Below are 16,500 nucleotides of genomic sequence, written 5' to 3'. Positions count from 1 at the left end.
TCATTTATGCCTATGGATATAATGCTTGCACACGGAGAATCAATAAAATTTTAACATCAAATGCGGGTAGCGATAAAGAAATTTCTCGTGTCATTGCTATCAGAAAGAAAAGGCGATCGATTTTTGACAATGAATGAAAGGAGAAATCTGTGAAACATGATTTAGTAGAAAATCTCACCGCTTCATGAGTAAACATTTTCTTAATGATTACTTTACAAATATTTATTTGAAAACTCTTTTAAATCTCTATTATTAATTTCTATGTTAGTGTTTAAGAAGCTAGATTTTATGTTGATTTACATGGTCCCCAAAAGCAAGGTTAAAATCCATTCCGCTAGCAAATTTCGCTTTTAACTGGTATTTATGACCCTATTATTTTCTGATTTGCTTCGGAAAAAATTAATAAGGTATCCTACGAATTTTCATTTTGAAACACTATACTTATATTTTCCTGTAATACATTTTGCTCAATAAATATGGGAATAAAGAAAGGAGTTATTATAGAGGACATGTTTTAATTATAAAGCACCAAGTACATCAGTAAGCAGTATAATTATCGAGACTGATTCGTAGTTCACGAGGCTGCTATCACACGTCGGTTTGTTTCGAAAGAACAACTGTTTGGAACAATTTTTCTGCTTTGTCACAACAGCCAATCACCACAGCTCGCTTTGGGGTTAACACAGGGGAAACTGGTTGTCCATTACAAACAAGCTAACAGCATTCAGCGCTGATAGCTGATTGGTTGAAAACGAACAACTTGCAACTTTTTTCGAAAGGAAGGAAAAAGTCGCACGTCTTTCTTTCAATAGTAAACCAGGCAGAAAAATTGTCCGAAACAGTTGTTCGTATGAAACAAACGCCGTGCGATATTTTTTTAAAACAGTTTTCTTTCAGATCTTTCATTAAATAAAATTTTTATTCATTAATTAAAAGAATAATTATTTATTAATTTTGTAGTGAAAATTATGTAATGTTTCCGAAATGGACGATGCAGTTTTAAAAGAAATAGAAAAGATAGTCTAATGGTGCCCTTTTTACCTGTTCTAAGGGATCTTCCTTTTCATGTTATGGTTGGTAAATGAAAGATGAACGGTAACTGACCGAAACTTAGCGGCCTTTATCCCTCCCTACCTTAAATAACAAATTCGCTTAGGAATCTTGCTAACCGTTATGGTAGCGGCAAGTGGTATGCGGTCAGTCGAGAGGCAGTCAGTCGAGACAACAATAGAAACAAACCATCATTCGTCTAAGAAAAACAAGCATGATGATTTCCGATTCTAATTCAAACTCGGGAAATAAATGCATTCAATAAAATTTGCTTTAAAAAGATTTTTTTTTTTAAATCCATTTTCTGAAAGATTAAAGCGAATTCTTTACACGGGGGGATTTTTTCAATGTGAAACGTTTTTAATGCGGGAAAATTTAACATTATGAAAATAAGAAAAAAAAATAGTTAGGAGTTTGTGAAGCAAACTTAACAGAATTTTTTTTTTTAAAACGGCAACTTCTTAAACGGATTTTACTGTACTCATATATGCAGTGAAATTTTGCGTCTAATGTAAAAGATGATAAGGATAATGGATTTAGATAGTTTATGATCACTTATGGCCGATTGATCGGTTCTTTATTTTTAGCGTGGCATTTGAAGTAAATATGTTTAGCTAAATTAGCGCAAGAGGCTCGCTGGTTATTCAACCATTACAAGCATAGGTTTTACAGAGTATTATAAACAAACATACAGAGAGACAGCAGAATATACATCATTTGGACGAAGTTAGGTGTAAAATCAGTTTACTTTATTTGTCGATAGAAGGACATAATATCGTCTTATTCTTGCTGGATTATAAAATTTTTGTTTAATTATTATTATTTTTTATTTCTTTTTTCTAATATAGAAAAAGGAAATAACCAAATTAAAAAAGATGCTTTAGGGCTATGAAAAATTATAGCTTAATTTTTATCTTATATTTATATGTAAGATAACGTATTTAATTTAGAATAGCCCCTTAACTCTCTTTTTGAATTTGGTTATTTCCTCTTTCTATCCTAAAAATAGTAACATGCTTATAATAAATCTCTGCGTCTTTTGAATAGTAATTATAGAAAAAAATCTGAAAGCTTTCGGATTTCATATTATGCCCAAAGGAGCGTTTTTTTAACGTTTTGCGTGTTACCTTTATTTATTAAATACCATGTTCTTCGCACTTCAATAAAATTCAAAGGAACAGCAATCTCGCAAAATATTTAGAACAGCATATCTTTAGAATTTCCGATACACAGTCTCGTGTGCTGTAGTTTTTTTTTTTTTTTTTTTTTTTCTTTTTTCCGTACAGTGTTGCAATTGCTTGCTTTGAAATCATTGAGTTTCTAAATCAATAACTCATAAATGCTTTACAAAATATGAAATAGATAATAACATAAATTCCAAATTTGGGCTTCCAGATGCCCATATTCGGGTGGAGAAGTACGTTATTCAAAATTGGATGGCTCTAGTTACTATTGTTTTATAACAATGCGAGAAACATGCATACATTTATACAGATTCTTCATTATTTAATTTTTTTAAATTTAATACAGGGCTCTAATACTTGGCGGAAACAATTTAAAAAGGTGATTCGCCGTGATTAAAAAGGTGATTTAAAAAGGTGAATTACATTGTTCATTACCTCTTGCACTATTTCACATTTTTCAAAAAAAAAATTGGTAATAATTAATACGTACTTTTTAGTAATTTTGCGATACCTTATTAATTACCGAGTATAATTTTAAAATTCTGTAATTAATGCCGCAAACAAACTAAATGGAATTAATCCATATTCTAACGATATTCTTTTGAACAAGTTATACATAGATTTCCTCGAGTTATCAGTCATATAGACTGAGTTAATTTATATGCTTATTATTCTATTATTAGTTTACATAAGTTTAATTAATTAAACACTTAAATCAAATAAGCAGTTTACATAAGTTTAATGAATTAAACACTTAAATCAAAATAATTAAAATCATTAATATTTGATTTATTTCATAGCATTTATTTTTATAACATGTCAAAAATCTATGTGCGAATTATGTTTCAGAATTCAACTATTTCAAATAAAAACATTTTTATGATTTTAATGTTAATTTACCAGTTATTATGAGTTAAACTTTTACTTTAATTTCTTCTTTCCGCAATCCTCACCGGAGTGCAAATTAGTTGTTGGTTATTTAAGCCGAGGTTTGAATGCTAAGAATTCGAGCTTTTGGCAGCTTCGCCTTTTTGTTTCTTATTATTTCCAGCTCAGACAAAATTTCTTCCGGCTTTAGCATCTTGCTAGCCGATGTTTAAAATATGCGTCGTTAGCTATTTTGAATCAGCTTAAGTAGGTAATTTTGTGTGTAGTCTCAGACTACATTTCAAATAACCATAGGCAACACTTGCTGGTATTTAAAATGTATTACATTTCCGGTATTTAACTTGAGGGTATTTAAATTAACAGCAGACAAGCAATGCCTTCTATTCATTTAATCAGCCCACCAGCGGTCGAGCCAAGTCGCTGAACATTGGTAGTTTGGTCTGAGGTTCGAATCCCGATGAATGGGTTTGCTGCATGGTTGCATGGTCAGGCCTTTTCGTGGTTTTCCCCATGTGTAGCCGGGATACAAGCCAGTTTTCCTTAAAAAATTCTCCGCGAAGGCATCCCTTCCCTTAAACAGATAGCCCTCGAGTGTTTCGCCATAATCAAATAAACGAAACAGAAACCTAACGCTCCCCAGGTTCTCTGAGAAATATTAAATATAGTCATCTTCCCCAAAATTCTGTTTGCTGTGTTTTTGGGCTATGTCCTTACTACCGCCAGGCCTGAAGCAATAACGACGGATATTCCGCCACTTTCTGCATCTAGTTTTGAATCCTGAATGGAGTACATCTATCAAGGAAGAAAATGAATGATATCACTGTAAAGCGCGCCAAAAATCGCCAAGGGTGCCCTGAGTGGCTGAGACCATTCGAGTCTACGTGAAACATTAAAGGAAATGATGGCGAATACAAATTCGGTCGGTGTGCATTCCTGAGAGTGTTTAACTGTCGCCGCCGGCAGGGAGCGCGTGGACGACAGGTGATGCCATCTGTTTGAGAAATCCGTGAAGGCCGCCGCCGTACTCATTATAGTCAGTCCAGTCGGTTCCATTTTTTTTAGTCGTAGATAATTAGAGTAAAAATTCCGATAATAGACAAAAATGAAAGGGGCGGAAGCCATTGATTCCCCAATCAACGAATAGCATTACTCAGTTTTTTACACAGTAATTTTTTGTGTAAAGCAGGTGAAAAGTAATACTCATTTCTTTCCACGCCGACACGTTGCGCTAATTAACTTCAGTTCCAGGTTTAATGCCCTTGACTTTTATCTTGGACTACAGTTTACAAAATAATGTCGCTACTGTTTGACTATAAGATTTTCGTTTAAAACATCATTATAGTTGCATAAAACAATTTTTTCTTCCTGTTGGAGAAAATTAAATGTTTTATTTTAATATGTGTTAGCGGAAATGCATTAATAATTTATTACACCCTTTTGCAGACTGGAACTAATGCATATAATAACCAATATATTTGCATAGCATTATTGAAATAACGTGGTTGTATTATTAAAATTATTTTCATTCGAGCAAGCACTGGAATAAAAATCTTGGGTATCACTGTGTTGCATTCCAAATATACTAAGCTATTATTAACTCAACTGGTTATAAGTAAGCGTGGCTGCCACAAGTCGTCTTAATTTTCCTTTTCTTTCTTCCCCCCCCCCTCCCTTTTTTTTTTTTTTTTTCTTTTAAAATTTTACCTCTCATATTATGATAGACATACTTGGAAGAGCAGTAAGATTTAGTAAACTTGTAGAGACTTTAGATTATTTCGAAAGCAGGAGAGATGAAAAATGAGCAACTCCTTCGCCGGGACTCGAGCAACGAGCCTCTGGAATACGTGCCGAACGTGCTGACCACTACACTACGAAGGCATACTAAGAAAGCGGGAGACTACCTTATATGCTCCCCCTTTAAAGGGCGACTGGACATTAGGGGACCCAAGCGCCAAATCCTAGGGGTGGAGAATCATCATCCACCACCCTTTTAGTTCGAGTGCCACTGTAGAGAAATTAGGTTATTGCGGAAGCAGAAGAGATGAAAAATTAGCAACTCTTTCGCCGGGACTCGAGCAACGAGCCTCTGGAATACGTGCCGAACACTACACTACGAAGGCATACTAAGAAGGCGGGAGAATACCTTATATACCTACCCTTTAAAGGGCGACTGGACATTAGGGGACCCAAGCGCCAAATCCTAGGGGTGGAGAATCATCATCCACCACCCTTTTAGTTCGAGTGCCACTGTAGAGAAATTAGATTATTGCGGAAGCAGGGGAGATGAAAAATGAGCAACGTCGGGACTCGAACAACGGGCCTCTCGAACACACTACGCTACGAAGGCATGCTAAGAAGGCGGAAGAAATACCTTATAAACTAATTATGACGCAGCATCCTCAGGTTGTTTGTTCAAGAGTACGATAGATTTGTTAAAGGAACTAACTCATAGCATTTAAATTAGAATAATATAATGAGAATAAATATGATAATTTAAATTAGATTAATGGATAGCATTTAAATTAGATAAATTAAAATAATGGATTTAAATTAGAATTATATCAAATTCTGCCGTTTCCCATCGAGACTCAAACCCGGAACTTAACTATTACTGTTAATATCTCTTTAATCTAGTGCTCTGAAGTCCAGCAAATCTCATGATCTGTTACATTTTCATTCTCTCACTTGATAATGCTATATCGAGCTCACAATTTAAAATCGCCTTGTACAACTCTGCAGCCTTGTTCACGTTTTATGTTTAGCTGTAGTAGTATAGTCCTTCAGGTGAACAATTAAAGAGCCAAGAGAGGCAATACATTGTGTGAGTACTAATAAGAGCAAGCATAAATCATAAAGATTATTGAAAAACGTCAAATAAAAATGTCTGTTACCTAGGTAAACACATACGCTCTTCTTAATACACAACGCCATAATCAGTATTATTATCTAAAAAGTATCAATTCCCCTCTCGTTTATGATGAGTGCCACGCACTCAGAAAAAGGCTTGACAATTATAGCTGTACCGGATCTCACAATTCCCTCTTGCAAAACGAAATTTTGCAGGAATGTGCTTTTGCTCGTGTACTAACCGCTAAGCTTGTATGTTAACCGAAATGCTTTCTCTCTTCCACTTCCATTGCGTATCTCCTAAGTCGCGACGTGCAGTCCAAATGATTAGGTATCAAACAAGAATATTGTCGGACAGCTAAGTGCCGATTCGTTTCTGTTAAATTATTAGCTATTTTAGGTAAAAAATTTTCATGGAATCGCAGCACATTTGAACTCTAAAATAATTTTAAATACTCAATGAAAGATTATCCAAATCAGTTATTACCAAACAAAAAAGGGAGCTCTTATTTTACAAAAATTGATTCTGCCCCCCAAACATGTTTCAGCTTTCCGTAAAGGGTAAATCCTTTGTAGCTCAAACCATATAAAGCATAGAATAACACATAAAGTTAAACGCTTGCAATATGGAAGGAAAATTCTGGAATTAATGCCGCAAACAAACTAAATGGAATTAATCTATATTCTAACGATATTCTTTGGAAAAACTTATAGATAGATTTCCTCGAGTTATCAGTCATATAGACTGAGTTAATTTATATGCTTATTATTCTATTATTCAAGGATATGCTAAGGAATAGGTGAAAATTACCAATGAATAAAATTTTGTAGCATTTTTAAAGGAGAAATTTTAAAAAATATCAATTATCACAATAGTGAATTCTTTACCATGTTTAATAAAAGCATTATTTTCATATTAAATATGTGCAGAAAAAGGAAGAGCTTACTTGGATTATGGCAAAGTTCACGATAGCACACACACTCACGCACAAAAAAGCACATACGCTGTCGATACTTTGGTTTACTTGGTTGCCTATAGGAAAGGTATAGTTTTGTTTGGTTTAATTATTGCAAAGTACGCGAGAGCTGTCTGCCTAAGGGAAAGGATACCTTCATGGAGGAATTTCTGAGGGAAGTTAACTAGTACCTATGTCACACACGGAAAAATCGACATATAGCCATCATGTTCGCCGGAATTACCTATGAACAGGGAGGGCTTCGGACAGAAATTTTTAAGAGAATCTGGATCGCATTCACATTACATAAGGAAAATCACGAAAACTCTCTCAGCCATCCCATTCGCTGGGATTTGGACCCGGATGCATATAAGCATTCTGTACCGCCACATGCATAGGGCAAAATCTATCCTCGTGATTGGATACAGTTTCCGATGACATCATTTCCTCTACGCTTAGAAACGCCTTGACATTGCTTGGGCTCGAAAGTACACCTCCATGTCGTTTGTTTACATTTCGATAGCAGTGCCGAAATGATTATTACCGGTTATGACATGCGTTGTATTTTTGTTGCCGATTACACTTATTCAGGCACTGTAGCATGGCGAATTTAATATAAAACATGTAGTGCTTTTTTCATAGCGAGGAAAATCGCTATTTCTTCTAGTGCGCTAACTCCGTAAATGTGTATTAGTATTAGGTGCAGAGGTTTTAATAAATGTATTCTTAATTTAAAAGCCTTCATATTAAAGGTTTTGTATAATCTGTAAATTCTTTTGTACCTTTGTATAAAAATAGTGTTGATCCGAGAAAAAAAGTTTCATTTCTTATACACGTGTATTCAGCGAATACGCTGAATGTACTTTTTTCTTTCATTTAAGGCAACAGAATATAAGAAGAGTGAAAGACGTGGATATTAACATGGAAATAACATATATTACAATTGTAAATTAAATATTTTCTGCAATGTGAAAGGAACAGAATGCAACAAAATTTCAATAATAATATACTTACTAGAACATATGCCTTTATATTTGAGTTTAGATTGCCGTAGAATCCAATGTGTTTTTTTTTTTTCCCACTAAATTTATGAACTCAGTTATTTATATAATCTAAGCATTTAAGATTCCTTCTCATATTAACAACATCTTTGGAGAATTTTATAATGTTATTATTCCATAAACAGGATGCCATCTGCAGAAGGCTACATGTCAGTTTTTTCGTGTGGCATTATTATTCAAAGAATACAAATCATTTTCACGCCTCCGTATCACTCATGCGCGTCATTGAACGAAAACAAAACTCTAAGAATCCCGCCTAAACGTCACTACGCCAAGAGAAAATAATGTCACCGGAAAATATGCAGGAAGCACGGACTTTTCCCTATGCTCGCAGCGCCTTACAGAATGCTTATGTGCGACCCCGAATCGAATTACCAGTGCTAAGCGACTTCGCTTAACACTAGTAGTGTCGGTCGGTGCATTGCAGCGCCTTACAGAATGCTTATGTGCGACCCCGAATCGAATTACCAGTGTTAAGCGACTTCGCTTAACACTAGTAGTGTCGGTTGGTGCATTGGTCGTTGGTCGACGGAAGAGCTCTTGAAATTCGTTTAATGAAATTCTATATGTTGAACACTAGATCAAAGAAAAAAGAAGGTACGGTACTGGTAAACAAAAACGATTGCTGAATTATGAATGTTTTGTAAATGTGTTAAATTCATCTATGCCATTCTGAAATATTATGATCGTATCATAAAATTATTAATGAAGAAGAAAATGTTATCTAAATATATAGTCATTAGGAGCATCCTCTATTAATTCTAATGCTACTGAAAAATTTTATAAAAATTTCAAAAGAGGTATATTATAAATCGTACGAATTCGTTGTATTATAAGTTGAAGCATTTAGAGATACTCTTAGCATGACTTAGCGTCCATTTCTCTTTACAAATAATTTCATTCAAATCTAAAACTACACTTGAAAATAAGTTGCATACTACAGATTAATCCGTGCCAAGGCCATCTGCTAACAGAGGTTGTGATGCAAAACTTTATAAAAGTTATTATTTAAATATATCTTACATGAATACAAAACAGCAATATGCAAATTCTAAATCACAATAATGTATGCAGAAAAACAAATATATGATATAGGTTTAAGGAAATTAGAAAGCTCGAGATACGTACATACGAAGTTAGAAATTTTTTTTATTAATTATGAAAATGCTTTAACTCGATGTTTTATAAATTAAAAGTGTTTCAAATTATATCAGATCGAGAAGTAATTAAAATTATAAATAAATCTTTAAACGTCTCTAATATTATCAAAATGAACCTGTAAGAAAATTAAGTAATTTAAAAATGATTTGAATGATTAAAAAAGGGAAAGGTAAATAAGGGCTTAACAATAACAATACATGGCAATAATATTGGTGTGAAATTTAAGAACAGTTTAACAAACCGAAATTTTAAATTTATTAAAGAGAATTTTTTAAATTAAATTAGAACCACTTATATAAATAGTTATGAAATAAGTTAAAACCATTATATCTAAGCAAAAATAGTTGATATCTATTTAGAAAAGAAAACTTATATAAACTAGTCTACAAATTAATATTAGCATCTTCTCTTACATCCAGTAATTGATATGTTGATTGCATATACATAAATAAGTAACCTATCAGTTTTATGCATGTCAAAACTGATTATGTGTCCCATATTTATTCCCATATTTCTCTCCCTCCTGTAATTTTTAGCCCAAAGGGCGTTAACCCAGAAGGGCTATTAATTTCATTTTGGCATTTTGCGTTGAAAACTTTAAATGTCGGTTCACTTTTCAAACTGTTGCCACCAAATATTACAGCCCTGTATTATATTTAAAGAAATTAAATAATGAAGAATCTGCATAAATGTATGTATGATTCTCGCATTGTGATAAAACGACGGTACCTAGAGCCATCCAATTTTGAATAACGTACGTTTCTAGCCGAATATAAGCATCTGGAAGCCCAAATTTGGAATTTGTTTTATTATCTGTTTCATATTTTGTAAACCTTTAACGAATTTTTGATTAACAAACTCAACGATTTCAAAGCGAGCAATGGCAACACTGTACGGGGAAAAAAGTTATCTCCAGCGCGCGAGCCTGTGTATTTTAAATTCTAAAGGTATGCTCATTTTAAAATTATTGTACGATATTGCTGTTGAACTGAATTTTATGGCTTAAGTGCGAAGAACATGATATTTAATGTTAAAAAAGTAACCCACAAAACGTTAAAAAATGCCCCTTCGGGCGTAATGTAAAGTCTGAAATCTTTCAGATTTTTTTTATTATTACATCCCTAGTTTTTTCAGTATATGATTTAGAAAGTTCTGAGAGATGGTAACACTATAAAATGTAAGCAAAACCAGCAAAGTGTTTTGTGTAAGTAAAGAGTTATTGAAATTAGTAAATCTTTTGAAATTCGCAGTATAATAATAATATTAGTGTGTCTTTATGTGTCATTCAACGGTCTAAGTTTGTCTAAGTTTGTCATTTCAACCATCTCTTCGTCTTAAATGATAGTTTATACTCTTAAGTAGTAACTAAACTATTTATTCCTCCCTCCTGGTTTTCAAGCGGCAAAATTAGTTGGAAAATTAGGGAAAATACGCTAGTAAATACGTTATATGGTATTTTCTCTTCCCTTCCAGCATGTCTTCGTGGTGTAATGGTAGCACACTCTGCGCGTATTCGAGAGGTCAAGGTTCGAGTGTCGGTTAGGACATTGCACGTTTTTCACATCTCCTGTTTCACAAATAACCTATTGATTCTACAACGTTATGTCAGCATCTAAAAGTTACGACTTTAAAATTTTGGAGGAAGGTATTAAATCTCTGGAGAGCACTAACAAGTTCTGTCTTATGATTCTTTTAAACATTATAAAAGTATAACACGAGGGCTGGTTTAATAGATCTCTACTTTAGAGCACACCAAGTTTTCATTTATTATTTGTTTTGTACACATAGTTGTTCCCACAATATCTGAAAGATAAAAATAGCGATTTGCAGTCTCAAGCAATTGTGCCATTTATAAAAATAAATGACCTTTTTCCAGCAAACATATTCTTGAAAATTCGTGCTCTTATTAAAAGAGGGGAAAGCAAAGGCAAAGTCTCGGAGTTCACAGTCTTTCTCTCGTTTACTTTGTTGAGGTTAACCTTCGCTTATTAATATGAAGGATGGAAAAGTTGGCTGTTATTTCTTGGTCTCTTGCAGATAGGTAGCACATATACAAGAAGCTTTTTATTTACATTTCGTGCAGCTGGTACTCACTTGTTTTCTGTATTGAGCTTTTTCATTTGAAATCAAACCAAACATAAGCCGAATTTTCTAATTATTAATTATAAATTTAGAGTATAGCTTTAAGATCTACTGATATACTAATTACCAAATATCTACTAAAAGCGAACGAGCCGAGTTCTGTGACAAATCAATTCGAGGAAAGGTGTGGTATTTTTTCTTCTATGATTTCTTGCTATAGGATTATTCCCGTTGGAGTTTTGATATACTTTAATGAATGTATTCCTATAAAAAATAAAATCTAGTCCCAATGTGTTCTGTTTGATGAATACGTATTTAGACTTAACGTTATAATAGCAATGTAGTGTGTTCTGTTTCAATACAATTAATAAATATTCTGACAACTTTTTTGAAAAGTAATAAAGTGAGTGTGAAGATTTGCACACACAAATGTCAAATATGTTCGTAACATTTTTGACCTGCGATTTATGTCTGCGGTTCCTCACACTCACGTCATCACAAATGGCGCCTGCTGCAAGTCAGTTACCGCGACCCGAGTATGTTGGGGGTCATTCCGATCCCAACTAGCAGCTCATGTTACGGATCCATCAATCTCAGTCAAGTTCTATCTATTAGGGACGGTGATCTGTCTTCTAGTGTGCTTCCTTGGGGAGTTTTGAATTTTTGGATATTTTGATGTCTAATATAAAGAGAATGAAAATCGATAGCTAACAAAAAGCGGAAGCGCAGTCTTCGGTTCTCAATATAAATTCCATTTACAATAGGAGCCACAGCTCCATTTTGTCTCCTGTATTACTTTGTCAGCATTCGATTGCGAATAAGCACAGAAAGTTATCTGTAAACAAACAATTATAACATTTTGCCTAATTCTTCTCAGCCAAGTATCTCTAAACCTGATGTATGCGGCAACGCAATCACATTAACCTCAAAGTAACATTTTTAGTCTTTCGGATTATTAACAGTGATTCTGGCCACGATTCCAAATGTATAATATCTAGGTAGCAAAAGTGTATAATAACAATCTTTTCTTTAACAGCTAAATTTAAAAAAAAAAAAAAAAAAATGAAAGATTTCAGATTTTATATTACGCCCAGAAGGACTTTTTTTTTAACGTTTTGTGTGTTACCTTTATTTATTAAATATTATGTTTTTCGCGCTTAAACCATAAAATTCAGTTCAACAGCAGCATCAAAAAATATTTAAAAGAGCATATCTTTAGAATTTCCGATATTCAGATAAAAAAAAAAAAAAAAAAAAAAAAAACATTCCCGTACAGTGCTGCAATAGCTCGCGTTGAAATCGCTGAGTTTCTTAATCAAAAACTCATAAATGCCTTACAATATATGAAATAGATAATAAAACAAATTCCAAATTTTTGCTTCCAGATACCCATATTCAGATGGAGACGTACGTTATTCAAAATTTGATGGCTCTAGGTACAGTTGTTTTGTCACAGTGCGAGAAACATTCATACGTTTATACAGATTCTTCATTATTTAATTTCCTTAAGTATAATACAGGGCTCTAATCAGGGTTTTATTTCTAAAATTAGAAGTACCGGAGCCGGAAGACAGTCAGCAAAGAGGAACAAAAGTAAATAAATAAATAAAATGACTATTAAAATCATTAATAATTAAAAAATTAAATAGTTAATTATCATCAAAGTAATTATTAATTATTTAATCAATACTAATAATTAATATTTTTATTAATTATTCATATTATTATATGAATAATTAATATTATTATTTAATTAAATAAAAACCAATTAATTATTATTTATTTAAATTATTAAAGATTTAAGCAATTAAATAATTAAAATTATGTAAAATGTAAAGAGATAAAGTAAAATTTAATAAGCGATTTTTAATATAATTTTATTGTAAAAAATAGTGTATACGCGCCAGTTTCCCTTAGAAAGTCCTCCACGAATGCATCCCTTCCCTTAGGCAGATAGCCCTAGTGTGCTTTGCCGTAATTAAATACACCACTATTGTAAAAAATAAAATTTTCGAGACCGAATTTCTACTGAAATTGTTGTTCAGTTACATAAAAGAAGTGACGGAGCCTTCTTATTTAGGGCTCCGGGGCGCTCCGCCTACAATTATGATTTATTCCAAAAATTAAGAAGTACCGGAGCCGGGCTCCGGCGCAATTTAAGCTCTGGCTCTAATATTTAGTCGCAACAATTTAAAAAGTGATTCGCCGTTTATAGTGAATCAACGCAAAATGTCAAAACAAAATTTATAGCCCTTCTGGGCAAATTGTCTCTTTGGGCTAACAAAAATTAGCTTATAAATTTAGATTTATTTATGCACATGTAATATTCTAAAATGATGTCACCCAAAGGAAAAGTTTTAATAAATGCTTGCATCCTCTCAGTTGCTAATTTTTATTCTGGTTTCAGGTACGTTGATAAGATACGTTACTTCGTAAAATAAAGTATGGCGATCTCTCCGAAACACTGTAAGCACTGACATCGCCAGTTATAGGTTTGGTTTATTTGATTATGGCAGAAGCACTCGAGAGCTATCTGCCTAAAGAGAAGGATGGAGCACTTTCTAAGGGAAACTGGCTTATATGCATGTTTACATATGGGGAAATCCACGAAAACGCCCATGCGGCCAGCCCGTTCGCGGGATTCGAACCTTGGACCGAATTACCAGTGTTCAGGGATTTTACCGCTCGACCGCTAGTGAGCTCACCAGGTACAGAACAGCTAATATTATTTATATAGCTCATTTTAATATTGCGTTTAAAATATCAAGAGAGCTAAAAGTAATATCTTTAAATTTAGTGGCCATTTGAAGCATAGAATTTGCTAAATTTCAGTTGTTGTAGCAATACGTTAAAAATGAGCAACCTCTAATAAATTTTGCTGTAGTGCAAGACTTTTATGAAGGCTACATAGAAAATGACAATCACTAATATTGTTATTAAGATCTGCTATTAATATTCATACTCAGAATATCATCCTATTTGGGTAATTTTCCTTCATATAATAGGACTGAAAAATATTTCACGTAAATCTTTGCTGCCATTTCCCTGGCAAAATCTCAATTCTTTGCAAAATCATATAACTATGTGCTGTTTCATTTAAATTTCGAAATTTATTCTTAGCATCTATTTCCATTATTCACTGTACCACTACTCAATTTCAATCGAGTTTTATCAACTAGAATATTCTTGTTAATAAACTATGTATGTACTGTTGCAGACTTTGCTTCGAATCTGGGACTGCTTTTTGCTCGAAGGACCTAAAGTACTTTTTCGTTTTTCTCTGGCCGTTCTGAAAATGAATGAAAGATCTCTGCTAGCAAAGAATGACACAGTGTCCATAATGAGGCAACTAAAAGCAGCAGCCAAGCTATGTTTTGATGTCGATCATCTTTTTCAGGTAAAATTGGTTTTTCAAGTATTATTGATAACATAAGGTTTTAGCCACATCTTTCAAACATTAGAATTTTTCTTCATAAAATGTGCACCTTATCATGCAGATTGCTTAGAAGAAAAAGATTTAAAAGTACGCATTGCAAAAGACTTATGGAGTCGACAACTCATTATAAAGATCACTCGCATCCTAACGAAAAATGATAGTATAATGAATAGTCACTATAACGAAAGTGGATTTAATAAATTATTATTAGATATGGAAATTTTGCACTGGCCGTTGCAATGAAACTGTCATTAGAGAGAGCGGTCGTTACAACAGGCGTCGACTATATCTTACACTTTTTTTAAATGATTAAGACGACTCACATAATGGTATCCGCCAAAGGGAGGGATAACCAGTGGAGGACTTTTAAGGGAAATTAGCTCGCATCCACGTTACACATGAAGAAACTGTGAAAACGCTCGTGGAACCAGCCCATTCGCCGGGATTCGAACCCCTGACCGAACTACCAATGTTCAGCGAATTTACCTCTTGGCCGCTGGTGGGCCTACCTTACATTTTTGGAAGAAAATTTCATTCTCTCTGTTCAAAATAAATACAGGCATTTGTTTCTAAATTCAAAATGCAAATACTTAATTTAAAATTATTAACTATTTCCTTCAGAACTCGGACTGTAATCCTAAATTGATTGTTGTAGAGACAAAGGCTAACAAAATTTAGCTTGAAAATTTACCTTGACAAATAACCAAGATGTACTTTGCATACGACAATACGAAAAACATTCTTTGCCTTCAGTATTATCATCATCTTCTTATATTTTATGTTTCCTTACTGCCTCATGTCAAAGGCGGAGAAAAACATACACAGGCACAATTATTAACAATATTTCTTATTATGCTACTTCGTTTGGTTTAGTATATTATGACAAAGCACATTATGGCTATCTGCCTAAGGAGAGGGATGCCTTCGCGGAGGACTTTCTAAGGCAAAGTGGCTCAAGTTACACATGGGGAGAACCACGAAAACGCCCATGCAGTCAGCCCATTCGCCAGGATTCGAACTCAGGTCCTTACTTTGCTACTCTCAGAATTAACAAAAAATAAATAATACGCTAAACAGGATATCCCTAACAATACCAACCAAATATCAAATTAGCCTGCTTTGCGGATTGGTTTGGATATATTTCCATTTTAAATATCTTGTATTTAAAAATAAAATAAGCTTTTGGTATTAAGGGGACTCATACACCTTAAACCCCTCATGATCTTCGAATATGTGACTATTGCAAGAATTGGGATATCTTATTTATTTTAAAAGCAATTACTTCCAACGTTTTACAACTGACTACATGATATAGCTGCTTTGGAAATTAGTAACCAGAAAGTTTGTGTTGCCACAAATATTTTTGTAATTTAATCCTCTTTGTGACAAAATATTTCGCCATGTTTCCACCTTGCGCGCATGATATTTTAAAAATGGCTAATGGTACATACTTAAAATTTGATGGAATTCTTTATATGGGCACTATTTTCTAACTGAACCAACAATCTGATGAATATTTTAATATTGAAAAATTTTATGAACGAAAACATTACAAATTTTTTTAATAAAATACATTTTATAAACTCAACTCCAAATAAAATAAAAATTTAACATGAAATTTTTAGAATTTTAGGTTCACGGTAGTTTCCAGATGTTATAAAAGCTATATATTAAATATGGAATTAAATTATGAAACAGAATGTTTTAAACTGTGCGCGCAAGTTGAAAACATGACGAAAAATGTTGTCACAAAGCGGATTAAATTATAAAAATATTTGTGGCAACACAAACTTTCTGATGACTATTTCAGAAAGCACCTATATTATGTAGTCAGC

The 16,500-nt window shown here is 33.3% G+C and overlaps 1 protein-coding gene across 7 annotated transcripts in view; it reads left to right on the top strand.

Annotated features, from left to right (window-relative positions):
* LOC118183197 (uncharacterized) overlaps window positions 1-16,500 on the top strand; it is a 509,384-nt gene that overhangs the window by 440,619 nt on the left and 52,265 nt on the right. For all 7 annotated transcript variants that reach the window (XM_085809465.1, XM_085809466.1, XM_085809467.1 and 4 more), the window contains one exon: window positions 14,447-14,626. In XM_085809465.1, the coding sequence (XP_085665591.1) occupies window positions 14,447-14,626 (180 nt within the window). The remainder of the gene's footprint in view (window positions 1-14,446; window positions 14,627-16,500) is intronic.

Source organism: Stegodyphus dumicola, chromosome X2 (assembly GCF_044657685.1).
Source record: "Stegodyphus dumicola isolate Sdum_Otavi_A_Nest chromosome X2, ASM4465768v1".
Taxonomy (NCBI): Eukaryota; Metazoa; Arthropoda; class Arachnida; order Araneae; family Eresidae; genus Stegodyphus; species Stegodyphus dumicola.
This window is presented reverse-complemented; position numbering and strand designations above follow the sequence as displayed.